Below are 16,077 nucleotides of genomic sequence, written 5' to 3' on the forward strand. Positions count from 1 at the left end.
AAAAACCAGTAGAAGTGAACTTTAAAACCTCGAGACTAAGGAGATTATATTAGAGTGAATGTAGATAGCAAAAAGAAAAAAAAAAGGGTCCAAGCAGAGAGTCATAGATTTACAGACATAGTACTAACAGTAACTATTACTAACAAGTTAGGGTCTCTCTCTCAGCCTCAGAAGATGCATCTCAGTTATTCAAAGCCAAGTATGATACTTGCTAGAGTAAACCAGTGATTCCGATCTGATCAGCACAAGGTTAATCAGTCAGCATCTGGAAGGAGGTGGAGGTAGTAGAAAGGTCTCCTTGCTTTTATTATTTTAAAAAATTTTATTGGAATATAATTTCTTTGCAATGTTGTATTAGTTTATGCTGTTCAGCAAAGTGAATCAGCTATTTTGTTGTTGTTGTTCAGTCACCAAGTTGTGTCCAACTCTTTGCAACCAGTGGATTGCTGCACGCCAGTCTTCCCTGTGCCCCACCATCTCCCAGAGTTGGAGAGCGATTCATATATGTATATATATACCCCTTTTTTGGATTTGTTCCCTGTGCTACACAGTAGGTTCTCATTATTTATCTACTTTATACATAGTATCAATAGTGTATGCATGTCAATCCCCATCTCCCAATTCATCCATCCCCTCTTCTCCCCCTTGGTATCCATGTTTGTTCTCTGTATCTGCGTCTCTAGTTCTGCTTTGTAATTAAGATCATCCATACCAATTTTTTCAGTGGTTTCGTTGTTTTAAAGAGAAGAAACTTTTTTCCACTTTACAATCATGCCTACGTAACACTGAGAACTGTGACAACCATTATGCAATCATGAGGTGCACTAAGTCAAATGCTAAGGATGGCAGAGGGAAAAAATGAAAAAAAAATATATATGGATACCTGATATATTATTGAGCTGCTAAATCAACCAGCCCAAGAGTAACTCTGCATCTAAATTTTTTAGTTATTATTTAGTAATGGTTTTCATTATTTACAGGCAATTGTATATGGTTACCAAAATCTCATTTAATTTTTGTAACAATCCTTAGAGCACAAAAAACAAAATGAGACTTGAAAAAGATTAAACATGGCCAGGTTAAATAACTTGACACATAGGTAGCAAATGATGAATTGAAGCTTATCTAATTCCAAAATCTTTTTCAAGTGATTTAGAGTGGATTTTAAACAGTGGATATAACTGAAAGACAAAGGGCAGTGGGAGTTGGGAATTCCTGGACTGGCAAATAAAACCAGGAAGTAACAAAGACTGAAAAAAAAAAGGGAAGTGTCAAAAGACAAGAAGAACGGAAAGAGTATGTTAGTGAAGAGTCTAAAATAGTAAGTCTTTTTAAGAGAATACTGGAATGGAAGGCTTTTATTGTTTGAGTGGTCTGGGTGAAGATTAGATGTAGACTGTACTCATAGACTGTAGCTATGAGTAGGAGGAAATTGCATTTTGAGTGGTCAAGGACTGAGTAATTAATAGCATCTACTATGTGACGCATTATTTTCTGTACTTGGGTACAGTGATGACTAGACCCTGTGGAGCTCACACTATGGTATGAAACACTGACAACAAATAAACAACTAGAACTTTGGTGTGTACGCAGTTTTGGGCCCTACAGTCAGAGGCACTCAGTGGTATCTGATTTTTTATGAAGTTCCCTGGCTTCCAACTGAGGCCTTTACTCAGAATTACAAACAGAACATTATACTCAGGGTTACAAACAGAAAAACTTCTACCTCTGTTTCATTGACTATCTAAAGCCTTTGACTGTGTGGATCATAAGAAACTATGGAAAGCTCTTAAAGAGATGGGAATACCAGACCATTTTGCCTGTCTCCTCAGAAACCCGTATGTGGGTCAAGAAGCAACAGTTAGAACCCTGTATCGAACAACTGACTGGTTCAGGATTGAGAAAGGCGTATGACAGGGTTGTCTGCTGTCACCCTGTTAATTTAACCTATATGCTGAGCACATTAAGAGAAATGCTGGTCTGGATGAGTTTCAAGTGGGAATCAAAGACAGGCGGGAAAAACAAGAACCTGACATATGGATGATACATGAAATCATAAGACAACTGCTTCTTGACAGGAAAGCTATGACAAACCTAGACAGTGTGTTGAATAGCAGAGACATCACTCTGCCGACAAAGGTCCACATAGTAAGGCTATGGTCTTCTCACAACCCTATGTAGTCACATATGGTTGTGAGAGCTGGACTATAAAGGAGGCAGAGCACCAAAGAACTGATACCTTCGAATTGTGGTACTGGAGAAGATTCCTGAGAGTCCCTTGGACAGCATGATTAAGGGAAATTAACCCTGAATACTCATTGGAAAGACTGATGTTGAAGCTGAAGCTCCAGTATTTTGGTCACCTGATGCAAGAGCCAACTCATTGGAAAAGTCCCTGATGATGGCAAAGACTGAGGGCAGAAGAAGAGAGTGTCAGAGGATGAAATGGCTGGATGGTATCACCAATGTAATGAATATGAACTTCGGCAAATTTCAGGAGATGGGAGGGGCAGGGAGGCCTGGCATGCTGCAGTCCATGCGGTTGCAGAGCTGGACACGACTGGGCAACTGAACAACAACAAACAAAACACAAGAATTAAATGACAATCAGGATGACAAAGACTGGCAATTATGTAATTACTTAAAATAATTTTACATCCACTAGGAAATCAATATTTAAATAATGAATGATCGTATCTTCTCCCATTCTGACTCCCCAATACACTGCTTAATAAACTACAGTCTATTCTTTTCCATTCCTTCAAAGTTTTTTTTCTTTTTTTCTTTTGGCTGCATCTCACTTTTATGGGATTTTAGTTCCCTGACCACAGATCTAACTCAGGCCCCCAGCAGTGAAGGCACCAAGTTCTAACCACTGCACAACCAGGTAATTCTCTTTTTCAGACTGATGTAAATAACTACCTACAAACAAATAAGAGTCCTTCCAAAGTGATTCAGTTTCATTCAACATTCACTCACGAGGGTAAGGATATTTGTCTATTTAGTTCACTACTGTATCTCTGACACCTAGAACAATGCCCAGCATTTTGACTAAACCGAATAAATTAATAGATTAATAAGTAGCCACTAGATGCCAGATATTACATTCATCTCAAAAGTAAATACGACATTTCCTGCCCTTAAAGAGTATACCATTTAAAGGTTCTAACTAAAATAAAATTTCTTGATCTTTACTTATATCAGAGTCCAGTTTAAAAAGCAAGTTGTTAAGACTCAAAGTAATATCTATCCTGGATAAAAGGAATTCACTGTAGACTTCATATGTTTTTAAATTTAGAAAATAAACTACCATTCTATCTTGAAAAGTTAGTATTTCTATCATTAGGTACTATAATATATAATGTTATAAAGAATATTATAGTTAAGTCACAGGAAAATAGTAATTTCAGATACTTTTAAAGATTTTATTCCTTATTTTCCTTCTCCAGTCCTTTAAAAGTACATTTTTTAAAAAATGAAGTGAGAATATCAGTTAATATGAAGCAACATAAAAGAACAAACAGAATCAGAAGGCAAATTCCAAAGAGATCACTGCTATAAATAGAGATGTGGAAATGTCAGGACAGAGAAGCAAAGTTCCACTAAAAACAACAACAAAATTGTATGCCAAATGAGTTTTATATCTCATACCCACACATCTGCAGTTAAGGACTTCACCGGCAAAGATTCTCCATCTTCTAATTATCTTAACAAGTAAATGTGAGTAAAGGCAGATGTCCTAATTTTAAAAACCAAGATGTTTTTGGTTCTGCACAGATTCTTCTTTCCATTGTACCTAAAAAGCAGAAAACCTCTATCTGAAACTTAACCCAATCACTGCTGCTTCGAAAGAGAAGTTATTTCATGTAATAAGCAACACTGGATAGGAATCTAGTCTTGCAATTAATTCTGTCACTTTGTACACAGCACTCAAGTAGTCTGGGTCACAATTTCCTCCACTATAAAATGAAAGAAATGGACTAGATGATTCTCAACATCTTTCTAAGTTCTTAGAAAAAGTTTGAGTGAAGATGCTGTTCAGCACTATTTAGCCTCAAGGGGCCCCAACATTCATAATCATATTCAACAATTTGTTTTTAGCTCTGGCTTGGCAGGAAAATTATAAAAATTATTATTACACATAAAACTCAATTCAATAAGTATTTAGGCTTCTACCAGCAGAAAAGTGTAAGCCAGATGGGGCAAGCCAAAGAATAAGATGCAGTCCTTAACCACAGCCCTCTCTTATGCAGAGGGGAAACTAGATAGGATAAGATCTCTGAATTCAGAACATTTACTACAGTCTATCTGGGGAAACAAATTTTAATTCAGCCTCCTCACGCAAATACTTATTAAATACTTTTTTGTATAAAAGTCAGTTTTCAAACTATGATGAACGTAAGAATCTAAGATGCTTTTTTTTTTTTGGCCATGCCCCATGGCTTGTGGGATCTTAGTTCCCTAACCAGGTACTGAACAGGCCTCTGGCAGTGACAGTATCAAGTCCTAACCACTGAACTGCCAGGGAATTTCCTTAAGATGCTAATTTTTTAAAATGTGTATTTCCCAAAAATATAAGTCACTAGGTCCAGGTGGGGCTCAGGTATCCACATTTTTCAAAAAGCTGATAGGGTTTAGAAACAGAAAATGTTTCTAGAGCTTGAATTCTTAAGATTATATGCCTGTAACGACCAGAGGGCAAATTGCAAGGCATTAAAAATAAGCAAAAGTCTGATGGAGCACGTAGACTTTGTATTTCCGTGGTTCTCTAGTGTGGGCTGCACTTTAAAAATCAACATTTTTACAGTTTTTACAGATACAGATATAGACCAGTTAAATCAGAATCTCTGGGAGTGGTAGTTGGGGCTCAGCCCTAACATTTAAAAAAAAATCTCCTGTAATCAATTGCAGACGACCACTGAATTAAAGACAAGATCATTGGAACTGGTCCTGAAGAGTCTTAACAGTCTAGTTAGTGATACGTACTACAAATACATAAACCCCTTGAACAATATATTTGAAAAATAACACAGCATCATCAAATATACAGGTGTATACACACACACACACATACACACACACACCATAAAGCACTATGTTCTTTAGTAAGATATATTACTAATCCACCAATGCAATCAGCAATACAGAAAAACAAGCTTCTATAACATACAACACATGTTCTTTAAATTCTGTAAGTAATCTAAATATTTTTATTACCTTACATTAAGAGCTGCCTTCCCATGAAGAATTTTAGCCTACATCTTGATAAAAACTAACACAAATATTTTAAAAATCCAAGTAAGAAATGACAACTTGTGACTCATACCCTAGAAATTAAGAGAAATACATTTCATTACTTGACTTTTTAATAGATTCTTTTTTTTCCAAGTCAGGCTGCCTGAGTTCAAATCTCAGCCCTAACATTTATTAACATGTGACCTTGGGCAAGTTAGTTAACTCATCTGTACCCCAGTAAAATGGAGATATTAATAGCACCTACCTCATAAAGCCATTGTACGGATAAATGAATTAAACATATGTAAAGCACTTAAAGGTGCCTTCCCAGGTAGCTCAGCAGTGAAAAATCTGCACACAGCAGACATGGGTTTGATCCCTAGATTGGGAAGATCCCCTGGAGGAGGGCATGGCAACCCACTCCAGTATTCTTGCCTGGAGAATCCCATGGAATAAGGAGCCTGGTGGACTACTGTCCATAGGGTCACAAACAGTGGGGCATGACTCAAGTGACTGACCATGCACCCATGCAAAGCACTTAGAAGAGTGCCCAGTATATAGCACTTTAGAGTGTGTTTTGCAGTAAAGACACGGGAAAAGACATAGTCCTTACTATCATAAACCTTACAATACAGTGAAATGTAAGTAAACAATAAATGATATTATGGTATTATTACCATGACATGGTACATGAGAACAAATAGGAATCTTTAAATTTTAGAGTTTTATACAGGTTTTTTGGAAAAATGGAAAATTTTCAACAGACAACAGTGAAATAAGAGGTGAGGAAGTGTTCCTGACAAAGAGAAAGATATGGGTAAAGGCCCAGGGCTCTGCAGTTAAGAATAGGTGGGAATGACAAGGATGGCAAAAGGCTGGATTTATGGCAAATAAATGGTCATCAGCAAAATCCTAGAGGATCTGTCAATCTGCTAACAGCCTTTCAATCAAGACATGCTATTAAATCTGACATCCAAATCAGAGAAGAAATTTCTAAAAACTAAGGGTGAGATGATACTTCTGAGAGAGAAAACAAAAATCACTATGTAAAAACATATGACTTTAAATTTTTTTTTACTTTTCAAAAACAGATTAAACTGTTCTCTCTTTTTAGTATGCTGGTAAAAGGAAGAAGTTATGTGACTTACCAAAGGGCACATGGGTTGGACCTGAGTCTAGATAGATCCTCTCGGACCAAGTCCAGAGTTCTTTTCACTACATGAAGCTGCCTCCAATTTCAGACACTAGTCAAAACGTGGTTCTCCTCAAAGTTCCCAAGTTACCTTTGTGTTGACAACTTTGTCCTTTAAAATAAAAGTATTTCCTGATTCCATTCACACAGTCTGAAATAGTATCCTACAAACTCAATCAGAAAGGATACACAAGTCATTAAGACCAATAATCAAATACCCTAAAACAACATTAACCATCAAATACCTTAAAATAACACTGTGGACCACTTATTTCAGTTTGAATTGGCCACTTTCTTCCTCATATCTAACCTGAATCTGTTGTGACTGTGCACTCAGAAAGTACAGGCCCGGTTCCAATGACACAGATCAGAAGTTATCAGATCCTTTTGGCTAAGAGTTGTTTGGATGTAGGTGATGGATAATAAGTGAGGCAAGAAGTCTACAATTTTGCCACTCAAACACCTATCCAAAAAGCCATAAAGGACTGTTTTTCTTCAGGAGCTATAAAAATCTGTTAATATTTCACACAGATTTAACAAATTCAATAGTGGAAAGACTTTTATAAGCTTAAAAACACTGAATTTGTTTCATTCTAAGCACGAAATATGAAGTATTAATTTCTATGTTGACAGTGACTATAAAATATAATTCAGCTGAACAATTAGCCAATCTCTTAAAGCACAATAAACAAGTTTTAGATTATTAGCTATTATACACCCATTTTTAAGATGATTTACATTAGGCAAAGGGAAATGAACTTACTAAAGAAAAGTCTGATTTCATCAATTATAATGAAATTATCTACAGCTTCAGTTCAGTTCAGTCGCTCAGTCGTGTCCGACTCTTTGCAACCTCATGAATTGCAGCACGCCAGGCCTCCCTGTCCATCACCAACTCCCAGAGTTCACTCAGACTCACGTCCATCGAGTCAGTGATGCCATCCAGCCATCTCATCCTCTGTCGTCCCCTTCTCCTCCTGCCCCCAATCCCTCCCAGCATCAGAGTCTTTTCCAATGAGTCAACTCTTCGCATGAGGTGCCCAAAGTACTGGAGTTTCAGCTTCAGCATCATTCCCTCCAAAGAAATCCCAGGGCCGATCTCCTTCAGAATGGACTGGTTGGATCTCCTTGCAGTCCAAGGGACTCTCAAGAGTCTTCTCCAACACCACAGTTCAAAAGCATCAATTCTTCCGTGCTCAGCCTTCTTCACAGTCCAACTCTCACATCCATACATGACCACTGGAAAAACCATAGCCTTGACTAGACGGACCTTTGTTGGCAAAGTAATGTCTCTGCTTTTGAATATGCTGTCTAGGTTGGTTATAACTTTCCTTCCAAGGAGTAAGCATCTTTTAATTTCATGGCTGCAGTCACCATCTGCAGTGATTTTGGAGCCCAGAAAAATAAAGTCTGACACTGTTTCCACTGTTTCCCCATCTATTTCCCATGAAGTGATGGGACCAGATCCCATGATCTTCATTTTCTGAATGTTGAGCTTTAAGCCAACTTTTTCACTCTCCACTTTCACTTTCATCAAGAGGCTTCTTAGTTCCTCTTCACTTTCTGCCAAAAGGGTGGTGTCATCTGCATATCTGAGGTTATTGATATTTCTCCCAACAATCTTGATTCCAGCTTGTGCTTCTTCCAGTCCAGCGTTTCTCATGATGTACTCTGCATAGAAGTTAAATAAGCAGGGTGACAACATATTGCCTTGATGTACTCCTTTTCCTATTTGGAACCAGTCTGTTCTTCCATGTCCAGTTCTAACTATTGCTTCCTGACCTGCATACAGATTTCTCAAGAGGCAGGTCAGGTGGCCTGGTATTCCCATCTCTTTCAGAATTTTCCACAGTTTATTGTGATCCACACAGTCAAAGGCTTTGGCCTAGTCAATAAAGCAGAAATAGTTGTGTTTTTCTGCAACTCTCTTGCTTTTTCCATGATCCAGCGGATGTTGGCAATTTGATCTCTGGTTCCTCTGCCTTTTCTAAAACCAGCTTGAACATCAGGAAGTTCATGGTTACAAGCAAAGTACAAATGAGTTTGAAGACTGAGTAGATCCAGAACTCACTCACATATAACCAAGTCAAAAGTCATTGGTTATAGTTTTCCACAAGTCAGTTGCTATTTCAGGATCCTGGCTTTTACAAAAACTAAGATTTGAACATAGATGTTTAATCCAAAAAGTGTATAGAAGTTGCATACCATGGATCATCCTTTCCTATTTATGAAATGTGCTGATGTGTGTTCAGTGGCTTAAGGTCAGTGTGCATGCTAAATCACTTCAGTAGTATCTGAATCTTTGCAACCTCATGGCCTCTAGGCTTCCAGGCTCCTCTGTCCATGGGATTTTCAGGCAAGTACAGTGGAGTGGGTTGACATTTCCTACTCCAGAGGATCTTCCCGACTAAGGAATAGAACCCACATCTCCTATGTCCTCTGCACTGGCAGGCGGATTCTTTAACCACTGTGCCACCTGGGAAGCCCCAATTATGAAATACCAGAAGACAAATTCTACATTTAATAATGCCAATTTCCATTTGATAGTATTTCCTGGTTTCTGAAGTGCTCACAGTGGTATCTCATTTGAGGATACCAACACAGATTATGATCCTCATGTAGATGAGAAATCTGAGACACAGAGGCTAAGTTCACTTGACCAAGATAACAGAGTCAACTAAAATGTGGAAGTGGATTTTCTTCAATATTCATTCATTCAACAAATATGTAAGCCTACATGTTAGGAACTAGTCAATGGTAGAGACAGACAAAGTCCTTGCTATACAGGAGTTAACATTCTAATAGAAGAGAGACAGTAAACAAGTTAACACCTACAACATAATACAGTTTTCAATCAATTCTATAAAGAGAACATGGTAATTGGAAAGCAACTGCAAAATGGCACAACCAGAGGTCAGAGATGGTCTAAGGTGACATCTAAGCTGAGACCCAAATGACGAGGACAATTCATCCACGTGAAGGTCCGTAAGAACATCTGAATCAGGTAAAGGAAAATGCAAATATAAAACTCTAGAGGCAGGAATGATCTTGGGCAGCCAGGTGGCTCAAGTGTTTAGATAGTAGCCTGATCATATGGAGCCCATAGGCCATTCCAGGAGATAGGATTTAAAGTACAGCAGGAAAGACATAGGTAAGACTATCTGACTGATGTTTTAAATAAAGCTTTTAAGCTCCTATATGAAGAAACAATTATAATACAATTAGGTAGAGGCAACTTTGAGCTTCAAAAGTACTGTTAATGGTCTGTTTCTTGGAGACTCTTCTTGGAAAGTGGATGAACAGGTGCTTGTTACTTTTGAGAACTTACGTATATAACTATATACTTCGCTGTACAAAATTTCATAATTTTTAAAAGTAAACTGAAGAAATGTTAAGGGTAGAAGCAGAAAATCTAAATGCTACTATAACAGCCCAGGACTGTGGTGATGGTAACTCAGGAGCAGTGGAGGTAAAAAGTAGTGGCATGTAGAAGGATGGTAAATACGTCTTCTTGAAGGAAAATCAGGGACAGCTATTAAGGCTAACCGGTGGTCAGGAAATGGCAACCCACTCCAGTGTTCTTGCCTGGAGAATCCCAGGGATGGTGGAGCCTGGTGGGCTGCCGTCTATGGAGTCGTACAGAGTCAGACACGACTGAAGAGACTTAGAAGCAGCAGCAGTGGTCCTCACTGTGGAGTGATTTTGCCTCCCAGGGGACAGCTACAGTATCTAGAGACATTTCTGGTTGTCATAATTGGTATGGGGGGGTATGTGCTTCTGGCGTCCATGGGTAGAGGCCAAGGACGCTGCTAAACATACTACAATGCACAGTAGTGCTACAAAGCAAAGCATCTGGTCATAAAGTGTCAACAGTGCTGAGGCTGAGAAATCCTGGTCTTGACTGATTTCAAATGGTGTCCATCCTAGAATATCCATAAAAAATAAAAAAAAAAATCCATACTTCCAGAAGACTTCACCAAAAAAAAAAAAAAAAACCAACCTAGAAATGGAGGTCTTTAGTTATTTTTAATATTTCAGTTCAGTTCAGTCACTCAGTCATATCTGACTCTTTGCTACCCCATGGACTGCAGCACGCCAGGCCTCCCTGTCCATTACCAACTCCCGGAGTTTACTCAAACTCATATCCATTGAGTCGGTGATGCCATCCAGCCATCGCATCCTCTGTCGTCCCCTTCTCCTCCTGCCCTCAATCTTTCCCAGCATCAGGGTCTTTTCAAATGAGTAGCTCTTTGCATCAGGTGGCTGAAGTATTGGAGCATCAGCTTTAACATCAGTCCTTCCAATGAACCTCAGAACTGATCTCCTTTAGGATGGACTGATTGGATCTCTTTGCACTCCAAGGGACTCTCAAGAGTCTTCTCCAACACCACAGTTCAAAAGCATCAATTCTTCAGTGCTCAGCTTTCTTTATAGTCCAACTCTCACATTCATACATGACTACTGGAAAAACCATAGCCTTGACTAGACGGACCTTTGTTGACAAAGTAATGTCTCTGCTTTTTAATATGCTGTCTACGTTGGTCATAGCTTGTCTTCCAAGGAACAAGCACCTTTTAATTTCATGACTGCAGTCACCACCTGCAGTGATTTTGGAGCCCAAAAAAATAATGTCTGCCACTGTTTCCCCATCTATTTGCCATGAAGTGATGGGACTAGATGCCATGATTTTAGTTTTCTGACTGTCGAGCTTTAAGCCAACTTTTTCACTCTCCTCTTTCACTTTCATCAAGAGGCTCTTTAATTCTTCTTCCCTTTCTGCCATAAGGGTGGTGTCATCTGCATATCTGAGGTTATTGATATTTCTCCCAGCAATCTTGATTCCAGCTTGTGTTTCATCCAGCCCAGCATTTCTCATGATGTACTCCGCATAAAAGTTAAATAAGCAGGGTGACAATATACAGCCTTGATGTACTCCTTTTCCTATTTAGAACCAATCTGTTGTTCCATGTCCAGTTCTAACTGTTGCTCCCTAACCTCCATACAGGTTTCTCAAGAGGCAGGTCAGGTGGTCTGGTATTCCCATCTCTTGAAGAATTTTCCAGTTTGTTGTGATCCATACAGTCAAAGGCTTTGACACAGTCAATAAAGCAGAAATAGATGTTTTAATATTTAGAGATAACTAAAATTGTGGTATACATAAAATCTCTTTGGAGGTAAATTATAGCATTCTCTAACTATGTCAATAAGGACTAACTGGTGTATGTCTAATTAATAAAGTATTAAAAAATCAATTACTGACTGCCATTTATTGGACAGACTTTCTCAAAGAACAACTGAAGAAAGTCTATTTAGCAATACCACCCAACACTGTTTTTAGATTTTCTTATCGGTTAAGCTTAAATCTGTAGCCCAACACATGCACTGCTTTTCCAAATACAAATTTCCCCTATATCGAAATAGATGACCATGCTGCACACTGAAAAAGATAATCAGAGCTGTAAGATGGTAGGAAAAGCTAATAATAAGAGAATGATGGCCCACGTGTACTGCGCGCATATAACTGTTATCCGACTTATTTTGGGCCTTGAGCAGATGGACACGTTAACTTCAGACGTAACAAAGACTGCAGCACATATTTCTCTCAATTACTGTAAGACTAGCAATGGAAAAAGTATGAAACTTAAAATTCAACATTCAAAAAATTAAGATCATGGCATCCGGTCCCATCACTTCATGGGAAATAGATGGGGAAAGGATGGAAACAGTGAGACTTTATTTTCTTGGGTTCCAAAATTACTGCAGACAGTGACTGCAGCCATGAAATTAAAAGACACTTGTTCCTTGGAAGAAAAGTAATGACAAACCTAAACAGCATATTAAAAAGTAGAGACATCACTTTGCCCATAAAGGTCTGTATAGTCAAAGTTATGGTTTTTCCAGCAGCCATGTACGAATGTGAGAGCCGGACAATAAAAAAGAACTGATGCCTTCAGAACTGTGGTGCTGGAGAAAACTCGAGAGTCCCTTGGACAGTAAGGAGATCACATCAGTCAATCCTAAGGGATATAATCCTGAATATTCATTGGAAGTACTGATGCTGAAGTTCCAATACTTTGGCCACCTGCTGCAAAGAGCTGACTCATTGGAAAAGACCCTGATGCTGGGAAAGATTGCAGGCAGGAGAAGGGGATGACAGAGGATGAGATGGTGGGATGGCATCACCGACTCAATAGACATGAGTTTGAGCAAACTCCTGAAGATGGTGACCCACAGGGAAGCCTGGCGTGCTGCAGGCCATGGAGTTCGAAAGAGTCAGACACGACTGAGAGACTAAACAAAAACTTTGAGAACTGATTCACTAAACACAAAATACCAAAGTTGGTAAAGTTCATTTTACCTCATTCTTTGTTACCTAAGCGGAAAAAATGGGGGCAGGGAGACAAAGACAATCATTGTAATAGACTCCTAAAGCATTGTAATGTGTCTGAAACTATTACTACTGAGTCTAAACTACTACTACTACTATTGCAGTAAATGATGCGTGACGATATGCTCCAAAAGGAAATTACCTGGTAATTGAAGGTAACAGAAAATACGTAACAATAACAACCTAGTTCCCAGATGACAATAAATTACATTTGAGTTCTCACAGGTTTGGGACAGTATTTCTAAGAAGCCAAGAAGCCACAAAGAATTTGTCAAGAAATGGATGCTGTTCATAACTATAAGGACCTCAATAAAACTGGCCATGGTTACATACGACATTAGGTTACTAAGTCCGGCGAAAACTACATTTTAGGAACAATCACATTTCTAAAAAAGAAATGAGCAATCATATCGTCACAGCCTCATCCAAAATATTTACACAAAACCTTTGTAAAATCAACTCTAGAACTAAGGCCTCCAGCCTGAATTCATCCCCAATTGTGATAAAACTCCAAACTGACAATCTAGAAGTAAAATACAGGGACACTTTACTACCCTGAAAATCAGGCCGCGTTGCCGCTAGGCCGGGCGGACGTTTTCGGCAGCATCACCTCGCGGCGGCCGGGGCGCGCTCTCTTCCAGGCGCACTCCCGGCCGCAGCGCTCTCGAGACACTGTTGCGCCGCCGTTGCGCCTGTCGACGTCACATGCTTCCCCAAGGATACAACAGAATGACCCTCGGTAGAAAATCCACCCACTCTATTCCCTGAGGCGGCGGCCAATAAGACACTACTCCATTCCTCCGGGCTTTCAAAAATTAAAGCGAACCGCAGTCGCCCCTCGAGTCTTTACCCACCACCAAAGTGGAAAAATCGTACCACCTTAGCCCAAGGATGCACAAAGAGGCGGTGCCAAAGTAAACTCCATTCTCGCGAAATATAAAGACAATTCTCGCGATGTCTCCTCGCCTTTTTCTAGCCTCACCCCCTCAAGCCAGCGCGTTGCCTCAAAACGTCGCGAGATTTTCTTCTCTTAGTCTCCGCCCCTTTACGGCACGATGGTCGCACAAGAATGCGATACAGGCTTGACGGCCGCCATTTTCTTTCTTTCTTAGCAGTTGGCTGAGAGGTCACTGGGAGGAATCGGTAGCGGCCACTGTAGTGTAGGCATGGCAGACTATTCAACAGTGCCTCCACCCTCCTCTGGCTCAGCCGGTGGCGGAGGCGGCGGTGGTGGTGGTGGAGGAGTTAACGATGCTTTCAAAGATGCACTGCAGAGAGCCCGGCAGGTAAGTCTGGACCGCGCGGCGGGATCCCGACAGCTCACGGTAATTGGCCGCTGGCGGAGTAGGCCGCTACTTCTTCGCGCGTTAGGAAGAGGAAAGAAGTGCCCTTCCGGCCTCTGAAATGTGAGAAGACTCACGTTTCTCCACGTTGGTAATAAGCTGGAATTCGGGTTTTGTATTCTTAGTGTATGAGCCACTTTGAACCCCAACGCATGCTCTGCGAAGATGGGTTTAGGTTATTCTCCCGCTTCTGCGGTACTCGCGCTTTTTTCTCCAAGGAGTTAGCATTTCCTTTTCTTCTGAGTGAACATCCACTTACATGGGATAAAGCGCGCGTAGTTTTACACAATAGTATGGAAGCTTCTAGTAATGAGTTTGGGAAAGGACTAGGACTGTAGGAGCCATAGTAAGGGAAGGGACCTGTCATTAAACCAGTCTTTAGAGCTTCCAGCCCATTCGAACTCTCCCGCAGTTAATCTTTCGGTATCATTCACTTTCACACATTCAAGGAAGAGAATTAAGGGAGCACTAGTATCCCGGGCTGGAATCCTTCCTCAGGGCGGGATTTACGCGTGTTCTATGGCTCCTTCCCTCTTCTCAAAATGGCTTCAGGTCGTTCATACCCGAAGTTTCAGTTTGAATCTGCCTCTCAGTTCGGAGTCGTAAACTGACCAGGACTCTTTGTATTACGTAGGTGCGTACATTTGCCTTGAAGGCACTTCTTTCCCAAACGGGAGCTGTTGAAAAGAGGTAGTAACGTTGTGCTCTAGGATTTAATTTGAACTTTACCTTCATGTAATTTTCAAATGTATTTAGTCGGTATGAATTTGTGTCTAAAGCAAAAGTAAGAATCTTTGTGATTCGATGCTTATTAGATGCTAGACATTTTTGGAATACAGTGTTAAGCTAATGGTAATCAGAAATCAATTTTGTGGTATGTTTTGATAACATTAGGAGTTCACTTCATTAACTTTTTAACTAGTTGGATTAAAGGATCATTTGACTCAAAATCCTTAAATCTGTAGTGATGTAGCATACGGCTCATATTTTTATAATGTGAACACATTATAAATAAAAATGTACCTGTACTTGTTTATAATCAGAAATTTTCCAGGTAGTCAACAGGGGGATACCATTAACACCAATTATTCGATTTGTTTACCTAATTTTTATTTACTGTTTTTGAACTTGTTTAAAATCGTGACTGAAACGTTAATATAATGACAGCAACACTGTTAGAGGGGTTTTTAGAGAAGACTCAACCGAAATTAATTTATTCAAGCAGCATATTGAATCAGTTTGTTCCATACACTATACTTCGATACTGGAGACTTTTTAAAATGTGTTAATTGGATTTTTTGCTTTCTAGGAAGCCATGATATAGTCAAAGAACCAAATGCAAAAGAGTAGTAGTATCTGATAAATGCTTTCAAAGCGTAGACAAGATTTAGGCACTGTTAATTCGTCCATTTGTTCTGTAAACATTTATAGAGTTCTGCTGTGAATCAGGTACTGTACACATCACAAGGGAGTGGGGTACCCTACTGCCAAAGGACTGATATTTTAAGCAAGGCATTAAAGAATGAGAGTTTGACCAGTGGATAAAGAAGCAGCATGCACTAAGGTATGGGGGTTTGGGGGAAGATGAGAACCTGAGTGAAGTCATTGGAGATAGGGTTGGGTGGGGAAGGAGGGTGGAAAATGAGGTGAGAAAAAGTGAAGGTGGATACCAAGTTAGAATGCTTTTTTAATATAGAAATTGTCCTCAAACTATGAATTTCTTGTCCTTCAATAGAGTTTACAAGTGTCTTTGCTGTGATTTGATTATTTCTACAGAATTGATCTTAAATCTGATATTCTCAAGTTTAGCATTCGAGTTGAATTGCCCCTTCTCATGGTATTTGAGAATGCTTCCATATATATTGGTTGTAGCTGTTTGTCTGATTATTCAGGTGTGGAGTATAGGGAAAGGTGTTTGG

General features: G+C 39.5%; 2 protein-coding genes across 27 annotated transcripts in view; one reads left to right on the forward strand and one right to left on the reverse strand.

Moving 5' to 3' along the window:
- The window catches only part of DNAJB4 (DnaJ heat shock protein family (Hsp40) member B4), a 43,998-nt gene extending 30,254 nt beyond the window's left edge, over positions 1-13,744 (reverse strand). The window contains exons 1-3 of one of the 3 annotated variants that reach the window (XR_009493812.1): positions 13,370-13,723; positions 7,191-11,516; positions 6,384-6,598 (exon numbers count right to left, since the gene is read on the reverse strand). The gene's annotated coding sequence lies outside the window, so the exon portion shown is untranslated. 3 annotated transcript variants of the gene reach the window in all.
- A 114-nt stretch (positions 13,745-13,858) lies between these two features.
- FUBP1 (far upstream element binding protein 1) overlaps positions 13,859-16,077 on the forward strand; it is a 34,354-nt gene continuing 32,135 nt past the window's right edge. For 22 of the 24 annotated variants that reach the window (XR_009493601.1, XR_003033405.2, XR_009493605.1 and 19 more), the window contains exon 1: positions 13,877-14,101. Coding sequence is in view for 19 of the 24 variants with exons in the window: in XM_024988269.2 (XP_024844037.1) it covers positions 13,982-14,101 (120 nt within the window). In the remaining 5 variants the exon portion in view is untranslated. The other 2 variants (NM_001076846.1, XM_059883876.1) reach the window with 2 other exon arrangements.

The sequence above is a fragment of the Bos taurus genome, chromosome 3, assembly GCF_002263795.3.
Source record: "Bos taurus isolate L1 Dominette 01449 registration number 42190680 breed Hereford chromosome 3, ARS-UCD2.0, whole genome shotgun sequence".
In the NCBI taxonomy this organism is placed as follows: domain Eukaryota; kingdom Metazoa; phylum Chordata; class Mammalia; order Artiodactyla; family Bovidae; genus Bos; species Bos taurus.